The 14,840-nt window shown below is 46.3% G+C and overlaps 1 protein-coding gene across 3 annotated transcripts in view; it reads right to left on the bottom strand.

Moving 5' to 3' along the window:
- Positions 1 to 14,840, bottom strand: part of LOC111150673 (protein tyrosine phosphatase, non-receptor type 14) — a 169,257-nt gene that overhangs the window by 6,622 nt on the left and 147,795 nt on the right. For all 3 annotated transcript variants that reach the window (XM_022508202.1, XM_022508203.1, XM_022508201.1), the window contains exons 14-17: positions 10,427 to 10,570; positions 8,891 to 9,109; positions 5,621 to 5,749; positions 3,162 to 3,396 (exon numbers count right to left, since the gene is read on the bottom strand). In XM_022508202.1, coding sequence (XP_022363910.1) covers positions 3,162 to 3,396; positions 5,621 to 5,749; positions 8,891 to 9,109; positions 10,427 to 10,570 — 727 coding nt within the window. The remainder of the gene's footprint in view (positions 1 to 3,161; positions 3,397 to 5,620; positions 5,750 to 8,890; positions 9,110 to 10,426; positions 10,571 to 14,840) is intronic.

Consider the following 14,840-nt stretch of genomic DNA (forward strand, 5'->3'; position numbering starts at 1 on the left):
GTGTGTGTGTGTGTGTGTGTACGGGTCCTGTCACCTCCGCATCCCTCCTGACATCTGCCTGGCTCGGCAGGGCTGCGCCGGGGTCTGTTCCCTATTCCAGTTGGGCACGAATGACAAATTACAGCCGTACAAGCCTTAACAACTTTACCTGTTCATGGGCATGAAAAAAAGGAAAATTCTATAAAACGTAATCCTCAAACAGTCCAAGAAACTGAAGAAGTCCATTAGAAATAGAGATTCTATAGTAGCTAGCTCAGGGGACAAACTGACCGAAATGTTCTCGATACTCAGAAAATCTCATCCCCATGAAGCATTGTAGACAAGACTGGGGAAGTGCTCAAATTGGAGAGAACAAAAGGGAGCCCAAACCCGTCTAGTGACGTAGAAGCGTCTGTTTACATACAAGTACTACGAACTCCTACTTGCTTTTATGACATTAATGCAATTACAAAGTCGTCTGAAGTAGTTTACCAAAGTCAACGATTACCATCATCACCACCACCGGTAAAGTACAATGAGCTCGGCCAAAACAGAACAGAGGGAAGGCAGGGCACCTGGGTGGCTCAGTGGGTTAAGCCGCTGCCTTCGGCTCAGGTCATGATCCCAGGGTCCTGGAATTGAGCCCCGCATCGGGCTCTCTGCTCGGCAGGGAGCCTGCTTCCCCTCTTTCTCTCTGCCTACTTGTGATCTTTGTCTGTCAAATAAATAAATAAATAAAAATCTTAAAAAAAAAAAAAAAAAAAAAAAAGAACAGAGGGAAGGCAAACTCTGAGATGACCAGACACAGCAGTTACTACCCGGGACCAACGTGAGCTACACACGGTGCATGGAATTCTCAGTTTTTCTGTGAGAGGGCTGAGAAATTCAGTGACCGTGCACTCTCAGACAGAAAAGGCAATGTTGCCACACACAAGACAGGTCTTCCTCTCGTGCTAGGTTTAAGAAGAGAAGAGAAAGGAATACTGGTCCATAAAGCAGATGCTACCACTACGTGGAATTTCATAAAACACAGAGAAACTGGATTAAAATGGATGTGCTCCCTAGCAGTCACATGAATCAAGTTCCTTAAGCTGTAACTCAGCGAAGACTTCTCCAGGCTGGAAGCCATGTGCCCTAAGCCCCTGTCTCCAGGGAGTTGAATTTAAACACAGGCAAGAATCTTTTCAAAATTCCTAAAAACCTGGAAGGGCCAACATTTCGAAGACACCACTCCTCGGCCCCCCAGCACACTGAGTTTCTTAGAAGCATCAATAAATTTACATTGTTTAAATATATTCTCTATGGCAGTGCCTGGGTGGCTCAGTCTGTTATGCATCTGACTCTTGGTTTTGGCTCAGGTCATGATCTCAGGGTCCTGAGATTGAGCCCCACATCAGGCTCTGTGCTCAGCAGGGAGTCTGCTTGAGATTCTCTCTCCCTCTGTCCCTCCCCCCTTCCCATCTATTCCCCCCACACTCTCTCTCTAAAATAATAAATTAATAAATCTTTGAAAAAAAATTTTTCTCTGTTTTTCAGTAATTTAGATGGGCCTTCCTTGGTTCGGATTGAAAAGATGGGACTATGATTTTCATCACCTTATAGACTCAAACTTCTGTCAGAGCTGTTTGCCAGTCATCAAACTGATCTACTTTTATTGTTTCCTTTTCTGCATCTTGGAGATAATTCTGGTAAGTCAAAGGCTTGGTAAGCAAAGGCTTACCAGAAAAAGAAAAAAAAAAAAAAAAAAAAGAGCACTGTTAGGAGGAAAGAAAGTTCTACGAAGGTCCCTGCCCTCATTATCAATGTTTTGAGCTACAGATAACTGACCTCAGTTGAGGCACTAACCCTCTCTAGATCTTGCTCTCGGTCCTTTGATTCCCATCCCCCTTCCGTTGTCTGTGACACCCCCTCAAGTCCCACCATCACTGCCCCAGTGGGAAAGCAAGTACTCGCAGCAGGGAACAGGTATGCATTGGAAGTTTCCCGCTGGAACTTGTGAAATGTCCCTTTTAGGTTCTTGAAGACCTGTTCTCCCCCTCCATTCTCCTCTGCGCATACCGCAGGTTCTAAGTGAGTATCAAAATAAAGTCAAGGGTTTGACGTCACGCAACATCCAGATGATGTTCCTATAGTCGTCTTCTGTCCACTGGAAAGTCAACAACACAGAGGTAATCTGCCGAGAGCCCGAGGCCTCACTGGGTGAGCAAGGAATGGGGTGTCCCCACAAGTGCAGGACAGTTAAGTGAGACTGCAGAAAAGGAAGGGGGAGCACTGTAGCCATCACCAGCGTCAGATCTCATCCCCGGACTGTCCTCACTGGCCTGCCTTTCTCATGAGACTTCGAGTGCCTTCCAAACAGAAATGGTTCCCTGATTCTAAGAGCCTGATCCAGAGCCTGAAATGCAGTGGGCACACACTCAGCTTTTCAAATAAAATACCGCATATATTTTAGATCAACGAGCTTCTAAGAAAACCATACTATCAAAAATATATTGACAAATTAAAAAATGATAGTTCCAAAAACAACAATTCAATTTTAAGAATTCCCAGTATCTTAATCAGAGGTAACCAGAAAGAACTCATTGAGATTTTTGTTGTAAGGAAGGGAAATGCAGGGCTTATGAGATGCAAACCCCCATGAAAAATTAAAAAATAAGTGTTTTTCACAGGGTTGTATAACTATCACCGGGACCCATTCCTAGAACATTTTCATTGCCCCAAATAGAAATTTTGTTTCAAACAATAACTTTCTATTCCCTATTCCCCCTTTCCCCTGGTCCCTGGTAACATCTACCCTTTCTACCTCTGTGAAGTTTTCTATTCTGGATACTTCATTAAAATGGAATCATACAATGTCTGTCCTCTTGTGTCTGGTTTCTGCTACTTAGCATAATATTTTCAAGGCTCAGACATATGACATCTGTCAGGTTTATTACTGAGTACCTAAAAGCCTACATCAAGATGGAATGAACTAGTTTGCCACAGTTTCAGCTTATTTGGGTAAAAGGTAAGGGGACTGTGACAGATGACATGTATTATTCTTCTCTTTCATACCATACGGAGGGACGTACACTTCAATGATACATTTGCCACTTAAGAGAAAACATCTCTTTCCATTTCACTTCCAACTATCAGACCATGGATGCAGTTGGTAAAATTCTGACTGGGAAGAAAAAACTTACATAAAAATCCTTGGACGTCCTCTGGGCAGCCGTGATCTGGCCAGTCCGTATACTGCAAATGCCACACCGTCCTTTCCTGCCCAGACAAAAGGTGCTTGACCTTCAACCCTGTGGTTGCATAGCAACCGGAATCTGTTCGGAACTTTGTGGTGACCTTGAACTTGCCATAGGTGGCCGAGCTGTGCTTGGAACCCAGTTTGGGCCAGTATCGGTGGCTCTTGGTTCGTCCACCTTCCTGAATCAGACACAAAAGCAAAACCAGAAATACAGTCAGGAAAGCTCTTATCCCCTTCTTCTTAAACTCTGAGGACAGGTCAAACTCGAGCAGCTTCTAGGTCACTAACGCAGGGCACTGGGCAGTCTCCATCACAGGGGAGATCCCAGGCACTGACACCAAGACCTTCGCAGCAGTAGTTACAGCACAGAGATACTCAGAAGATGGACAATTGTGCGGCAGTTGAACGTGAGAGAGAAGAGCCAGTGGAGAGGGCCAAGGGCAGGAACAACATGGGATCTCTGCTTCTGAGGTTTGCACGGTTAAGTCACTGTAGTGGGGAGTGGATCAGATGGTGACCTAGAAGGAAACCCCGAGCAGGAAGCAGGAGGAGGCAGAGGAGGGCTAAGCAGCAGGCAGAGCTGGGGCACTGAGCGTGGCGCCGGGGCTGCTCTTCCGAGGAGCCCCGATGGCCCCCTGCTTACACCCATGGGGGGGCTACAAAGGCTCCTGTCCCAATTCATCTGCTTGAATGGAATCTTACATTTGAAGGACACCTGCCTCTTTTACTGACCAAGGGAGGTCAGTAAAACCTCCCTTAACTTCTGTCACTCCTGAGTGTCCAAGCGGATGACAAATTCCAAGGGCCTGTAAGTCTCTGGCTGCCACACAGACCACCAGGCTTCACGCCTGTCAGGCCAGCCCCTTCTGGACACCCAGGTTTCAGCTCAACTGCAACCTCCCTGCAGGGCCCACGGCTGCACGTCGGACTAAAAGCAGCACCCCACCACTCTTGACGCCATCCTCCGTTCTGCTTCCTTTGTGGCCGGGACCCCCCTGAGCTTCCTTTATTTGTTCACTTTGTCTGGTCCCTCCCACCAAGACAGGAACTCCCTGGGGACAGGGATCACACATATCTAGTCGGCCACCAGGCTCCTGGTCAGCACAGATGACACACTGTTTGGAGTTGAATGAATCCCTTCCGGTAGTATGATTTCATAAGACAAAAAAAACGATTCTACACATTTTACAGAGAATTTACTCTTCGTGGGAAGGTCTCAAGTCAGCCGAGAGAAGTACTACAGGTTTTAAAGGGCTTGAACTGACTTTCATCACTACCTTCTTAAGGGGTTGTTCTGGAAAGCAACTACTCAGAACAGTCCATGAAGGAAATATGAGTTTCATTTTCAGTTCGCTGTTCCCCACCCTTTAAAAATTTGTAGGAAAGGGGTATTCCTTTTCCTTTTTTTTTTTTTCTTAAGATTTTATTTATTTGAGAGGGAGAGGGACAGAAAGAGAGAGAGCATGAGAGGGAAGAGGTTGGAGGGAGAAGCAGACTCCCGGCCAAGCAGGGAGCCCGATTTGGGACTTGATCCCGGAATTCCAGGATCATGACCTGAGCTGAAGGAAGCTGCTTAACCAACTCAGCCACCCAGGCACCAGGAAGGGGGTATTCCTTACCACAGATACTGGTGAAAGACAGATGATGCTAGCTGGTCCCCTAAATGACTTCAAAACAGAAGTTAAAATCTCATGAAAGGAAGAAAAGAAAGTGGTTAAAATAAAAAAACTGAGAACGTGACAAGAGAAGAAATATAAAACTTCTTCCCTTAAATAAGGCAGCAAAGTCCAAGCAAACTGCTTGGTTGACCAGCAGCGTGCACCAGTTTTTAGAACACCGCGCAGAGTTCTCTAGTTTCAACAGAAAAACTACATTTGACTTGGCAAAGAAAGGAAACGATTTTTTTTTTCCTCTCCCCAGAGAAGAGAGAGACCTCTACAGGAACAACAGTTTCTGGTCTCTCTTCAGCTGCTAAGCACGAAAGCGTGTGGGATTGGCCGTGCCCGAGGCTGGGAATATGGGCCGATCTACCCACAGCAGTCCCAAGTTCTCCCTCAAATTCCAGGGGAGCGATGATCGCTCTGTTTGGCACACAAAAGTGAGCTGGCTGAACTGAAGTTCGGTTCTTATTTGTTTGTTTGATGGATTCTAGTTTATGGCAGTCTAAGGAAAAGCGCTAATAAGCTGGATGAAAATGGGATACGACAATAAATTATCTTTGGGAAATAAAACAAATCTATGTGGGAGGAGAGAAAAGAAATGCGTGCCAGAGAGAAAAAGCATTTGCAGAGAAATGGTGGTAGAGGAAGCAGGATGCGACAGCGAGGTCACCAGATGCAGAGCCGATCTCCCGCCCCCACCACCACCCCCGGGGACAGATGGCTGTACCCCCAGCGCCCTTACCTCTTCCGCAGTGACCATGGCAATCACGTTCGCTCCCTGCTCCCACACCATCTGCCAGAAGTCATGACAAGTGTGTGGCAGGGGCCCCTGAGTGGCTATGTAGTGCCATTCTGCCCCACCAACCACCACCTGGAAACCAAGGAAAGCAAGGGTAAATGAACCCCAAATCTAGAACAGCATTACCTGCTGACCATGGGTCCATCTGTCTCTACCTGAAAATCGTGGATAATATTTTAGGCCAAATGGGTTAGTGATATTATCAAAAAGTCTGGTAACACATTCTCACAAGAAAATACATTTTGTCACTCAAGCCTATTAAAATACTTTTTTTTTGTGGTCTGTAATTTATAGTAATTATATACAAACCAGTGAGTGTTAAAAACACACACACACACTCACACACACACACACACACACACTCAAATTGCATGACCCTATGGGTGTGTATAACCTAACAGAATTTGTTACAGAAATAATACTTGTGCTTAGTACGCACAAGGTACTGATTATTTCTATTCTTTCCTCCTCTCTAGTCTAGTCTGTTTCATTTAAAACACACACACACACACACATAACCTGAAAGTGGTCTTGATCACGAAATTGATTTCACACCCCCACTATTATACTGTGTCCCCAGGTTGAGGCACAGTACTCTCCACCATCCTTTTGCACAATAAAAAAAAAAAAAAAGTGTACCATGGAATATCATCCCTATGGAAGTGAGGTCTCTGTACTGATGACCTGCTATGAACTGTGTTGTCACCCTCCACTGTTCGCGCGACTCCGTGTGTCGCGTACAGGTGTTACGGACGCACCTCTAGCAACCACGCATGCTACCGGACTGTTGACTTCTCGCTCATGCGGTACCACAGTATCCAAACGAACTTCAGAGTCATGAGATGATTTTGGAAAATAGAAGTATTACCCCATGCAGCTCAGGATGACCTTGGGAGACTAATTGTCGCTATAAGTATTAGTGGCAGAGAATCAGGAGTAAATCGTGCCTGAGGTGTTGAAGGTCGTGCTGTCAGGGTGAAATCGTGCCCTTTGGCGGCATTCTTTCTGAGCTCCTTTCCATTCCTGTGCAAAGTCGGGCCTCCTTAGACATCCACCAGTGCAAATCTCTAGATAGTTCTTGGAGCACGAAATGATCCTTGTTTGAAACTTTTTTCCCTCATTTATTTTATGAAACTATATACTAACTGGATTCCAACAAAAACAATGTCTGTTATTGTCTCATTACACAAGACATGTTTAGGTCAAAGCTGGCAAGCGAAATCCATTTTCCAAGTACTGGTGGGAGATAACATTCATATATTGGCTGGCTGGCGAGGAGTTTCGCTTATCTGTGGAATTGTGATTTTAAACATTAGCCTCTCTGGCACCCAACATATAGGAACCATAAATACTTCCAAAGTATGCGGCTGCCTGGGGCCTATCAGCAAATTCCAAGTATTGACAGGAGGGCATTAGAAACTGCATTAGAACACAACAACCAATGCTACTGAGGTAGATTTTACAGATGTCATGATTCTACCTCTGGAGCAAATCAATCTCGGCTCTATGTTAATAGCTGCTTGGAACCCAGGGAGCAAACATTGGCAAGATCTACAGCTCTATTCGAAAAACACAAGGACAAGTTCTTACAAGCTCTACGGGTCTATTAAATGCACCCATGTCTAACCCAGATCCACAGGATGAAATGCAGGCCTTGGAGAATACAGAGGAAAGGGAAGCTTCTGTTAACAATACCCGGTGGGCGAAGCTGATGCAGACTGACAGCTTTTCCAGAACGCAGATGGAAAACGATGAAGGATATTTGGCCAAAAGAAGAAGACAGCATGGTATAGCTGTGTCAGGGTCCAAAGATATTCTACCAAGGAGCATTTCTGCGATTTGTATCTTTGTCTGATTCATTACTCTGGCTATTATTTCCTAATCTAAATTAAGCCCAGGAAACTAGCGGAGTCAGTTTACTCAAGAGTTTCCTCGGGTTCATTCTGTATCGTTCTAGTTCTCACTCTCAAAACTTAAAACCAAAATACCCAGTATGATCCACAAGAGTAACCCCTTTGTGTTTTTGCACAGTACTTTCTGGTACTTAAAAATATACACGTGGTTATCTATGCTCTGTGTACAAAACCCCTACATCCAACCACAGTGTTCTTTTCCTATTCTGTCCTACAACTATTGTAACGGACACAGGCACCAGACATCTGGCTGTATTTTATTTATTTTTAATTTTTTTTTATATAGTGTTTTTTTTTAAGATAGCGATGGCTGTATTTTAGAGACTCAGAGGAACCTACCAAAAATTCAGCTACAGTTGGAAAGTCCAACGAGGAAAGGAAATAACACCAAACAAGGCCAGAAATAGATTTCTGAGGTTATGATCATACACGACTATTAACATGAACTGTGGATGATTTAAAACATCCTGCTGTACTATTAGTATATGAATAAATTCTCCCACTTTGGAGGTCAGAGCCTGCAGTGACATTCCAAGCAACTGCGTTCTATTACTGGGAAGACAGAGGACGGTAAGCCACGTAGGAGACATTTAACCATGGAACCACGCATCTAGAACTCTAAATTCTAGCTGGGGTCCAGCGAGGCTACTTTTCAAGTTGGTGAAATACTGAGATGTGAAGATCTGAAGTATCTGAGATACTAACAAAGAAAGGAGGATATTCCCGCGCTAACGAACGCGGCCAACCTTGCAAGATCCGCATCACCCACTGGCACCTTCACGGCCTGCGCCGCAGGGTCCGCTCTTCGGAACACGGTGCACCCCGGGGACTTCGGCGGGACAGCGCACGACCCGCAACAGGACCGGGGAGAACCGGTCAGTTTCCGTGGCTCCCAAACCCCCTAAAGACGTCCCTGATAGGACAAACACAACGCCTGCGACTTCCAAAGTCTCCACCGTGTGCGAATCACGAACCGAAGAGGACACCCTGAGCTTCCCGTGTGCGCGCCGGGGATTGCTGTAACTCACGGAGAGGAAAAAGCGAATTCCCCTGCGGCGGGCGGACCGCAGGAATCGCGGACCCGAGGTTCTCCCGGAGGCTGCAAGGCTCCCTTCTCTCCGCGGTGACGGACATGCCCGTCCGGTTGACTAAGCTGCACGGAATTCAAAAACACTCCCTCGGGGGCTGGGGACGAGCCAAGAGGCTCAGTCGGAGCCGGATGGTTGTTTTTTTTTTTCCTCCCTGCATTTTTGCCTCGAACCCCGCAATCTTCCACAAGCCCCCGCCCCCGCCCCCTCACCTTGATGTGGGAGGCGTTGATGTAACCCGTGTTATTCTCTTTGGTCGGGACCAGCTCCACTCTGTTCTCCTCATAGGGGACCACTTCGCGGATGCGGCTTCGCTCGGCGTTCTCCGGCAGCGCGGCCGTGCTGAAGATGCCGTTCGCCTTCTTCTTCGGAATCTGCTCGTATTCCGTGAACACCATTCCCTCCTCTAGCTTTTTCTTCAGGGTTCTGAACTGCAACAGAAATTAATCCTCAGCTCTCCGGATTACCTTATTCAAAAACTCCAACGGGTCAGAGTTCTTGAAATAGTTTACAGCGATCGTGTTAATCGGTACTTTCGGGGGTACAACGAATGCCGAATTATCTGGTCTCCTTATTCATCATAGTGCTAGTGTCTCTGGCCCAATAACCAATCTCCTTCTCACTCACGCATAAACAGAAGTAATCAGTAAGGCCAGGCAAGAACCCAAATTCAAAATCAGTGTTTTTGTTAACACCTCTGTTTAAAGTCCCAGGGATAAGAAGACTGTTCTTCTCAATTACCCAAACATCCTTTTCTCCACTTCCAGAGCAGTGTTTTGTTTTGTTTTCTGTTTTTTGTTTTTGTTGTTGATAAATTTAAGATACTGATCTATAGTTCCCTAGTTCTGAAGATGAGATCCTGTCTTTTATTTTTCCCATGGCCAAACTACTCATTACAAACACATGGTATTCATTGGATTAAATGATTCCTCTAAAGTCCCTTCTGCCTTTAAACCTTTTTTGTTGTTGTTGTTATGTTAGTCACCACACAGTACATCATTGGAATTTCAGTGTCTGATGGAGTGTCCCATGACTCGTTGCTTGCATCTAATACCCAGTGCTCCATGCAATCCCTGCCCTCCTTAATACCCACCACCGGGCCTTTCTAATACTTCATATATACTGGCAGAAATCCAAAACGGGAATGCTACTAGCGCTCTATTAAATTTACACGTGTTTCTTAACTGGAGAGTAATTTCAGGAACTAAAGGAACACCTCTCTTCACCTCTAAAACACTAGCATGCGGCTTCTTCCCGCTTTTCAAAACCAAAGTTCTCACAGTGCATTATCCTAACAATGATAAATCAGCCACATTTTACAGCCAAATAGGGGGATGGTCTATTAAAAGAATTCTATAAATATCTGGGTAAGATAATCACTCCCTAAGAAAGGGTAATGGTTCACTAAATCATAGAGGCTGAGAGCTACAGCAACGGCTGAACTTCCTTGTTTTGCAAAAAAAACCAACAAAACAGGTCCAAAGAAATGGAGTGACTGGACCAAGGCCATGCGGCTTGCTAGGGGCAGGTCCCGTTAGGCAGGCATCACTGCTTCGACTCGACGAAGAAACTTGAGATGCTGGAAAGCATCAATTTAATACAATGCACACACCGGGTCCTGCTAATCTCAAACTGGGGAATTAATTCATCAAACAAATCTCAGGGCTGGCATGTTTGGGCAAGGAGAGAGCTCTGGAACCCCAAGATCACAGAGAATGAATCACACACTTGACAAGCCCACTGCTTACCCTCTCATCCATGGGAACTCGGGTGGCATCGGCTCGACTGTCTTCCCGCCCCGAGACGCGGGCAACGGAGAGTCCATTCAATGCTGCCAACATGAGCGGCCGCTTCTGTGCCTCCAGAGTGGCCATCTTCTGCTTCTCTAGATTCTTGCGGCAAGAAAAGGCATGTTCTCATTGTTTATTATATGGGTAGAATGCTGGAATGTGTTTTAATCTCCCCAAATCTGTAACTCCCCAGCCAAGGAATGCAGACAATCACCATTATTGGGGCAGATTCAAACACAGCCTTCCCATTCTTCCCACTGTGTCTGCGGAAGCCATGTCCTCCGGGACTCCTGAGCTTTTATCCAAAAATGGATGACTGAATGAACTAAGAAACAAATAAGTAAGAGCAAAGATGCCATGGAAATAGCCCCCTGCCATGGGGCTCACTCCAAAAGAAAAAGAAAAAAAGCAAAACTGTGTACTAGCAAGATGCTTCTAGAAGGTAAGGGCTGAAGGAAGACAGAGCGAGGGAGAGAGAAACAGCCAATCCAGTCACAGTGATGGCCCATTTAGTCAGATCAAATGATGTAAAAAAAAAAACAAACGAAAAGCCATAAACATGGTTTGTTACATCGTTAAGAAATGCAGATTCACAAACCATAAAGAAAAACCTTCCCAAGTTTCCACTCTGAGGAGCGGAGATGGAGAGAGTCAATCCTATATTAGAGCTCTGGTCCTTGGGACGGTCCGCAGTACGAGGGAGATGCGGGTGAGCAGACTTGCCAACACCGAAGTCTCCGGTCGTCCAGCGTGATCCGTGAGGCATTACCCTTCCTGCTGCATCCGTAAGGCCCCAAGGAATGGGCCCCATGGTTCCCAATGGTCACGGTGGGACATTACTGAATGGGACACAGCTATGGGAGAATATGGATTTGGGGGCTGAGCAGCCCATTCTGGGAGAGGGTTGGAGGTCTTGTTGGTGGCATTTTTGATTTCCTCTCCAACCTCACCTGCACCAACATTCTGAAACGGGATCAGTCAAGGTTCTGGCTGTTACGTCTAAGGCTACGCTCCCTAGTGCCCCCTAAACGGACTGAGGTAGAAAAGGCACCCATTTTACTCAGGCAATCCAGTGAGAGCATTTCCCAAAAATAATTTTGTCTTAGAAGACAGAAAAATAACGGGACTTCCTAAAGCATATGAGCAGAGGAGTTAAACAGCATTTAAGATTTTGCTCCTGACAGAAGCAAAACTACTCTATAGGTCCTTTTGGATGCCACACGGGAAGGGGTCATCTTATCCCTGGTTTCTCTTCAAGGCTTAAGGTCCTTTTTTTCCCCTGAGTTTATTATTTATAAGTTTACTCCCCTGAGAGGTCGGTGGTGATGGAGCCATGGTGCTGGCAGAGGACAAGGAGTTAGCAGATTATGCCAAGCGTGGGGGGACAGGCGGGCATTACAACCCCACACAGTCAGCCTCTCAATGTCACCCAAAGTCAGAATGGAGCTCTGGCCTTTCTGAGGGATAGCCACCAATGTGAGGCTTCATCCACTGTCAGAACCAGCCCAGCAGACAAACTAAAGGAACATCTCAGTGGAAGACTAACTGGGAGAGTGAGAAAAGTTTCGGCTGAGGTTCACCTTCGGCCAAAAGAATGGTCCCGGCTTCTCAATCCCAGGAAGAGTTTGAAGATTCTGGATTTCAATTTTGGGGCTTTTGTTTGTTTGCTTGCTTATTAGTGTTAGTGACAAATAATTTTCCCGTTATCTCTTTTAATTGGGAACATTTCACTTCCTCTGTGAAATTCTGAGAAAAGCAATCATTTGGGGAAAAAAAAAAAGTCCCTAAGGTCCTCCAAACAGTCCTTCTGCTTCCTTCCATCTGTACCATAAGGGGACACTAACAAGGCCTAAGGCAAAAAGTAACTATCTTGTCTTTCTTGGAAAAGGATTACTAGTTACCTAGTGAAAACCAAAACCCCAGTGATAAACGATTTTTCTTAGTTCCTTCTCATTTACCCCATACATTTGTTACCAGAGATTAAAAAAACAAACAAACAAACAAAAAAAAAAACTCAGAAATCTGATTTGGCTTTTTCTCTTCTTGGCACCCGACTTGGGGCTCAGGAGCTAGACAGTGAAATGTCCTCAAGGCAGCAGTAGCAGCCGGAAGGAGGAGCTACCACAGCAGCAGGCCTGAATCATCCATCAAACAGACAAGTGGCTCCAAAATTATGGAGAGTTGCCACAGGGGACATTCCCACCATACCTGCGACCCCCACCCCCACCCCTGCCGCCCAGTTCCCCTTTGGTTAGATTTTCTCACTGTTTCATCAAAAACAGCAGATGGAGAACCACCCCAACCTTCAGGGCCACCGGAACTGTCACCATCTCACTGGCACAGTGGCTCACTGAAGAACCTCCTAGTCCTTCTCTAAGGTCAAGACATCAGCCAAGGGCAGCGATCCCTGAGCTCCTGAGTATATATAATCTGGAAAAAAAAATCAATGGGAAATGAAATAGGGACGGGATACCGATGTTCCTGCGCCACAATTAAGGGATGAAATCAGTTACTCACTATTCTCCATATGGATGGGGTGGGTGAGCCCATGGGGAAAATGGTGGAAACGCCCTTCCTTCTCTGTGACGGCACAAGAAGCTCTATGTAGGGAGTCAGGGCCATGGGTTTGGATCCAGGGTTTTGTTTAACACAGGTAACAGGAGGAGAGGATAAGATGACCACCATGAGTTTATGGGACCATGAAGGTATCAATAAACCTCAAATCAGCACGGGAAACAGCAGAGCCGAATGCTCTGACTGACAGGTTCTTGAGTTGTGGTAAAGGAGCCGCCGGGGCCAAAACACCCTGAAAATCCATCTCCACCAAAGCATGACTTTTTCCAAGCTGGGAAAGCTCTCCCCAGGGCGCCACCCCCGTGTTTCATTCCATCCCCCAGCCAAATGGTTTTATTGGCCAGAGGCAAAAGCACATCTTTCACAATTTCCCTCTAGGTTTGCAAAAAGTGGAAAAAGTTATGCCTGTAGCAAATTCTTAGTGCTACTCTACTTGGAGCCAAATCTGGGCTGCTGGGAATGTTCTGAAAATTTGTTTAAAGTAATGAAGTTGCTGCAGATTAGATTCCTCAACCCCAAAACGTGGCTTCCTTAAAACTCTGGCCCTTAGCTGTTCTCTTCAGCTTGATTACCCATAGGGCGCAGGGAGACTTGTAAAAGGAAGGGAGTCTAAGAAGCCCCCTCGAAGCAAATTTAACTTGGCAGGTGGCCTGGAGTTCCCACGTGCCAGCTACCTTATGTAGAGATTTGGTACATGCAGAGGAGAAGTCAAGAACTGTCTCATTAGTTGTAAGGATGTGATTTTTCATTTTTTAAGGGAGTGAAAATGTCCAGAACAAGCAGCAGCAGTAATCTGAATTATTTTTTTTAAGTAGCAACTACAGGGATACCTCGGAGGGGTGGGGGCTCAGTCAGCGAAACGTCTGACTCTTGGTTTCAGCTCAAGTCATGATCTCAGGGTCATGGGATCGAGCCCCGGGTCAGGCTTTGCACTTGACTTGAAGTCCGCCTGAGAATCTGTCCCTCTCTCTCTGCCCCTCCCCTCGCTCACTCTCTCGCTCTCAAATAAAATAAATAAATAAAATTTCAAAGTCCCAACTACAATCTAGCAATTTTCTCATTAGGACATAATTCACTTTGTCAGTCTGTGTGTGCACCTGTTACCTACACACTCTTGCTCGGACCATACCCGGCCCTCCAGCTGGCACATATCCTGAAAGACAGTGACTCATGTCTAATATCAGGCATCTTCAAACGTTGTACCTGTGTGTAGATGCACGCGTGTATTCACATGCACACACGTGCATTCTGACAGAATGAGCTCAATGGGGAACTGAAGCTCACTGGTGAATTCGTGAGTTTACTGTTGTGTTCTTGGGTTGTGTTAAACATCCGTTGAAAGAAAATCTGAAAGGAAGGCCGACACGTCCCGGTGTGGTCAACACCAGTGAGCTGTCCTGACGCAGAGATCGCCACACAGAGCTGCGCTCGGGAGGGGGGGTCGCTCTCTCCCACGATCTAATCGGGGGAAACAAGCTTTCCCCCAAAAGAACCAACAGGAGACGCAGGAAGGAGAGCTCTGAGCAGCTCACACAACGGGACGCCTGACCCTGAACAGAGGGCACGACGCCGGCCCGGACCCCGGCCCGACAACCAGCCTGCACACAGCATCCTAAGTCCACGGCAGTGCATGGTGCAAGTATACCAGTCAGGGGCCCTGAGTGCAAACGGAAGATGGAACCGAAAGGGTGAGACACAAAGTTCTGTGAAAGAAAGCAGCCTGTTGAAATGCTCACTGATCCGCCAACTCCCCAACGTCCGGGTGCTTCCGTACTCAGAGTCACGGCAAAGAGGCAGA

The sequence above is a fragment of the Enhydra lutris genome, unplaced genomic scaffold, assembly GCF_002288905.1.
Source record: "Enhydra lutris kenyoni isolate GAN:26980312 unplaced genomic scaffold, ASM228890v2 scaffoldscaffold24, whole genome shotgun sequence".
NCBI lineage: Eukaryota > Metazoa > Chordata > Mammalia > Carnivora > Mustelidae > Enhydra > Enhydra lutris.